Source organism: Tachysurus fulvidraco, chromosome 1, assembly GCF_022655615.1.
Source record: "Tachysurus fulvidraco isolate hzauxx_2018 chromosome 1, HZAU_PFXX_2.0, whole genome shotgun sequence".
Classification (NCBI taxonomy): domain Eukaryota; kingdom Metazoa; phylum Chordata; class Actinopteri; order Siluriformes; family Bagridae; genus Tachysurus; species Tachysurus fulvidraco.
The window spans coordinates 38,504,600-38,510,067 of NC_062518.1; the positions used below are offsets into that span (position 1 = coordinate 38,504,600).

Sequence of the window (5,468 nt, forward strand, 5' to 3'; positions counted from 1 at the left end):
AAAGTTGTCTTAGGCTGGTAAGTGCCAGTGTGCTGCTTATTCCCATGTTCTGATGTGTGTAGTGAAGCAAGATGCAGCTTTTGGAGTTAGGTGCTTGTTCTGTAGCTACAGCATCAGTGTGAGACACTTACCACATTAAAACTTTGTCATTAACGTCATTAAAGGTGCTAGCTGTTTTTGTTTGTTTGTATTTTTTCTTCTGGTATTCATCCCATAAACAACTATGTACATGAAACTTATCCTGAGCTATTGATATGTCCTCATCTGTACCTTACCCATAAAATGTTTACATATATTTCTACATATTTTTTTGCTCCCACTCTGTAACTGCTTTATAAATTGTATCATCTTCTATAGTGTATTTTGTTTTTTGTATGGATGTGTAACAAAGAAATTTCCTTTATGGAATTACCCTGATGTTTGATGACTAGTTAGTGGTTTGCTAGCATGAGTTAAATTGCTAATATTACTTTAAATTAAATTTACACATGAAATATAATTAAGGATTATCAAAGGTTTTGCAGTTGAGGGGGAAATTATCTCTGGATCCTTCTTCTGATTGCAGCTCACATTACATTAGGAAAACCTGAACAAAATAATCCAGATATTCTCATGTTAAAATCACATTGGATAAAAAATAGTACAGTTGTATTGATATCTATTCTCTGGAGCTTTTAGGGCTTTTTAATTCCTGAGATTGAGATTTAATTCCTGAAATTTTCACCTGCACAACTCAAAGCAATTCCAATGTGTTAAACTCGATTTAAAGCATTAGCAGTTTAACTTCATGTTTATTTTGTACCATGTCATGAATTTTATTATCCTGCTTAATTGACATTGCAGTTAGTAATTGTGATGATATTTAGTGCAATGATACAAGTGTGATACTGGACTTTTGGACCATATTTCTATAAGGTTGTCTATTTATTATTTTTATGACCTGTTATTTTAATATTTGAATTTAATATTATTTTATTTTCTTCTGTGTAAAGTCTTAAGGCAGACTGTTCGCCCCTTTTCATCCACGTGTGCCGTTCATGCAGGGAAGAAATGGAGACTGGAGTAAGTCATCAATTGTCCATGTGATCTGTTTCTGATGCTTTCTGCATCCTCATCTGAGGAATTAATCCTAGAGGACAATTACAGTGAATGATTTTACCTGTGTCGTGTGTGTGTATATATACAGGAACGGCTTGGCATGGACTGGATCAGAGTACGGACCATTAACAGATCTGCCTGACTGGTCATTCGCAGGTGAGAACAAATATTGTTTATATGCTGCATGTTATGATGCTGTGACCGCTGGCTGATCGTCTGCCTGTGTATTTAAATCCCATCAGTCTCCCATTACATACTTGAGCAAGGGCTTTAATATTAACTGTTCAGTTATAAATGGAAGTCACTCAGAATAAAGGTGTAATTTGTGTTATTTGCGCAGCCGTATCTGTGCTCACATATAAGCTTGTGTTGTTTTACTGACCAGTACATTTGCACTTATTCCTCTGCTTTGTGTCTTCGTCTCTGTATTTCTCTGTAGACGGCAGACCTGCACCTCCACTGAAAGGACAAGTCAGGAGGCAGAAGCAGAGGGAGGATTTTGCAGTAAGTGTTCTTGATCTGTTTCCAAAAATAATAATTTGCTGCATTTTCATTATAGATTTGTGTAGTGAGCCGAGTGTAAGCTGACCAATGGTGTATGTGAGAGCCAAAGCTGATATGCAATTTGTATTCAGTGAAACACATGCATTTATGCTTGTATTAATAATTACATAGGGATATAACAGGGTCTGTTTTATAATAGGGTTCGAGATTAACTCCCAATGCTGGTCCTAAGCCTAAGAATAATGGGACGGTTGCATCAGGAAGGGAATCCAGTATAAAACCTGTGCCAAAATCAGATATTGATTGATATTGAAAATCAGATAACTGATGTATAATAAGAAGTGATATTTCAACACCACTGAATCCTCCAGTCTGTACCTCTCAATTAGTTTCAGTTAGTATTAAAAATCTGATTTGAAGACTTAAATACGGCATTTAAGTCCTCTTAAGAAGTTCATATTAATAAGTTGGGAAGTAATAACAATACCATGAGCATTTACTTATGTTCTGCAATACTAGATGGAGGTGAAACATCTCTTAATTAACTATTAAAGACTATTAAAGAAAACACAGCCAACTCTGTTTATGAAAAATGAAGATAATAGAATGCACATCTGGTGTGTTTTGCTTCTGTTTTATAAAGCATAATAACTTTAATCGGCTTCTCAGACGATTAAACATTAATTTCAACAGATTTACCATCTGTGACAGATGGTATCCAGTGGAACTGCATCCATGATTCCACCATGTTGTCTTCCTGACCTTCAATTCAGAATTCCTGAATTTCCCCCAAACATACAGACACCTGTATTCATACAGACACCTGTACTTGTAAATCTTTCCAAAGTGACTCAAACTCACCATAAGGCATTATAATGAGTTTCCTCAAGGCTTTTAAATTGAGTTCTTACAGTATTTAAAAAGATTCATGCTTTCTAGCAGAATCACATCAGAGCAGTAGACATGCATGTCTTTGACAAAAGTTCGAAATGTTTCATGATTTTTCTGATAAAATTCTGAGGACAGAATAGGAAGTACAGCGAGTTATTGCTATAAATACTGTCCCAAATGTGAAACGCCAGCAGCAGGGTTTCTCATCTAATGTGACATCTTTAGTGGATGCCTCATGTCGCTGTGTACAAAGTACATAAATGCTGAGCTTGATAATTTTCGTGTTTGTACCACAGCACTCTTCAGTTCTCAAATGTTCCGTAACTGCAGCTGCGACAGTATTGCTGACTCCGAGGCAAAGCGCAGTTACTGTTTTTTTTTTTGGTAACGGCTCATATACAGGGGATTGTACTGTATGGCAGATACGGCACTGAATGTAAGGGACTTTCACATTGGCCGTTTAGTCTGAAATCGAGCACTTCAGAGCTTTCATGTGGACCAGGAAGCACAGCATGGCACCAAACCTGAGACTACCGGGAGGAGGTAGTGTGTGAGCGAGTTCATTCAAACTGTGCTGCGATTCCTGTGAATATGAACGTGACTTCCACAGCTCACGCATAGCACCAAAATAATAAGAATAACCAAAAACTTGAGTCGACATGGTTGTGTTCACCATATGTTTCTGATGATGTAAAATGATAGAATCAAGTTTGATAGATTCAAGTGAGTTCAAGGCTAATAATGAACATTTTTCTTTGATACGGTGAAATTTTCTATAAGATGTTTATTTAACTGTAACTTTAACTGTCTTATTAAGTTCAAGATAAAGCTAGAAGTGACACCCAAAAATGAGTGACTGTGCAAATACGTTGCTTTTAACTTATGTTGTGGACGTTCCACAACATGAAACATAGCTATAGGGTGGTGAAAAAAATGACAACATTTACTAATGAATAAAAACTATGGCAAAATCCTAAGGTGGCTTCCAGTTAGAAAGTAATTATTGTTTTTGGTAAATAATTCACTTCAGGCTGATGTTGATGTTGTTGTAGCATCACAACAAACCACTGGTGATTATTTTCTATAACAGAACCTGTTTTTTTTTAATATATATATATATATTCCTCACTTTTTTTTAGAAGGATATAACTGCAGGGGTATTGTAAATGATGTGTCTTTCTACATTTTACAGAGGAGAGCAGTGAACCTGAACGCAGAAGTGGATCAGGCGATAAAGAGATGGGGGGCAGAAAAGGAAGCACAGGAGAGAGCGAAAGAGCAGCTAAAATCCTCTATGCTAAAACCTAAAGGAAAACTGTTATTAAATAACACAAACAAACAAAAACAAACAAACAAATAAATATATAAACACATGCGTCTTTCATTGTTAGTCAAGCTAAATGTTTTATTGTTGCTAACATTTCTGCTATATGAAAGTGAGATATTTTAAAGGTCATATCTGACTATAACATGTAACCCTGCTGTATCCAGCCATCAGGTCCTGAGGTGACAAAAACTCTTTTTGTACATGAAAAAGTCATCTTTGGTTAATTTTTGTTGTTGTTGAAATATAGTATTTATATAGTATACTATTTCTGGTAAACGTCATGTGATGCTTAAATGATTGGTAATTAACTTCATATAGGGGAGAGTGGGGTAAGTTGACCCAGTGGGTAAGTTGACCCACCCCCTGTTTCTGGAAATGCAAATTTGGTGTAATGTGACCATACATGCTGAAGGACTCCATCATTTGTATTTTTTTGTGAAGAGGAGAAGCACATGGGACAAGAGAAGTTTTTTTTTTTCTTCACAAAAACACTTATTTGCTTGTTAAAGTTGATTTTCTGCATTTCAGGTATACTCGCTGTTGTGCCAAAGCAAATTTATCTAGGTGTAAAGTTGTGTATGGTACATTTTGGTGATTTGTCAACATATAAAACCATGTGAATCATCAAGCTAGAAGTTAGCCTGAATTGCTAAGCTAGGCCATTTTTTACCAAAATGGTGGCTATGGGGCAAAGTGAGCCAGATGATGTGGGGTAAATTGAACCAGTGGTTGGATCAATGAAGACACCTTTGCAGAGTTCTTTGAACATCTGGTTCACCATACCAAGTGCTCCTCTGACCATCTCAGTGCCACTACTTGATTTAAGCAAAGAGAAAGGGGATTGTTATGCTCACAATTCCACCCCACACATCTCATTGCCTGCAGCTTCTGGACAAGAGTGTCTATGGTCCATTCAAGACCAATTACAGCCAGCATATACTGTACCACATCCCTGTATGTGTGAACAAGGCTTTCATGTCAGCAACGACACCATGGAATATCTGTTCTTGATTCAGGTCCACAGGGATTTTTCCTTACAACAAAGAGATTTTCTCTGATGCAGAATTTGAACCATCCATGGTGTCAGACAGACCAAACCCTGATGTGCTGTCTACTTCTGTAGAAGATCAATCCATTGCTTCAACCTCCCACCTCTATGTAGGATCTGTCCCACTGAATGATGTGCTGAAGAAGCTTCCTAAACCTTGAAAGGTTGGACTTCAACTTTAACTGGTTTGTTTTGTGTTGTTTGAGGTAGCTTTAATAAATGACCTTGTTTGGAAAGGTAAGTGTATTGTTAAAAAAACTTTTTTTTTTTTTTTTTTTTTTTTAATTTTTTTTGTATTATACTTGCATAAAATAGGATGGTCAATTTACCCCCAAATGGCTCAATTTACCCTCTGACTGGGATCAACTTACCCCTAGCCTGGGGTAACACTTTTTTAACACTTTTTTTCTGAGGTCATATTTTCAAGGATCTATGTCATAGGTGCATTCTTATATTTTCAGTTGATAGGTAACATCCCAAATTAACAGTAGGTGTTTTCGTTTTACTTCTGTCTAAATTTCCCTTGCCTGGAGATCCACATAAGTAAAATCTGGCTCATACCCCACTCTCCCCTACAGAAAAGCACAGTGTTTTACAGCA

The 5,468-nt window shown here is 36.5% G+C and overlaps 1 protein-coding gene across 1 annotated transcript in view; it reads left to right on the forward strand.

Annotated features, from left to right (window-relative positions):
- mrpl52 (mitochondrial ribosomal protein L52) overlaps positions 1-3,866 on the forward strand; it is a 4,954-nt gene extending 1,088 nt beyond the window's left edge. The window contains exons 2-5 of the mRNA XM_027178429.2: positions 993-1,062; positions 1,187-1,254; positions 1,538-1,602; positions 3,686-3,866. Coding sequence (XP_027034230.1) covers positions 993-1,062; positions 1,187-1,254; positions 1,538-1,602; positions 3,686-3,853 — 371 coding nt within the window. The 3' untranslated portion in view covers positions 3,854-3,866. The remainder of the gene's footprint in view (positions 1-992; positions 1,063-1,186; positions 1,255-1,537; positions 1,603-3,685) is intronic.
- Positions 3,867-5,468: the final 1,602 nt, after the last annotated feature.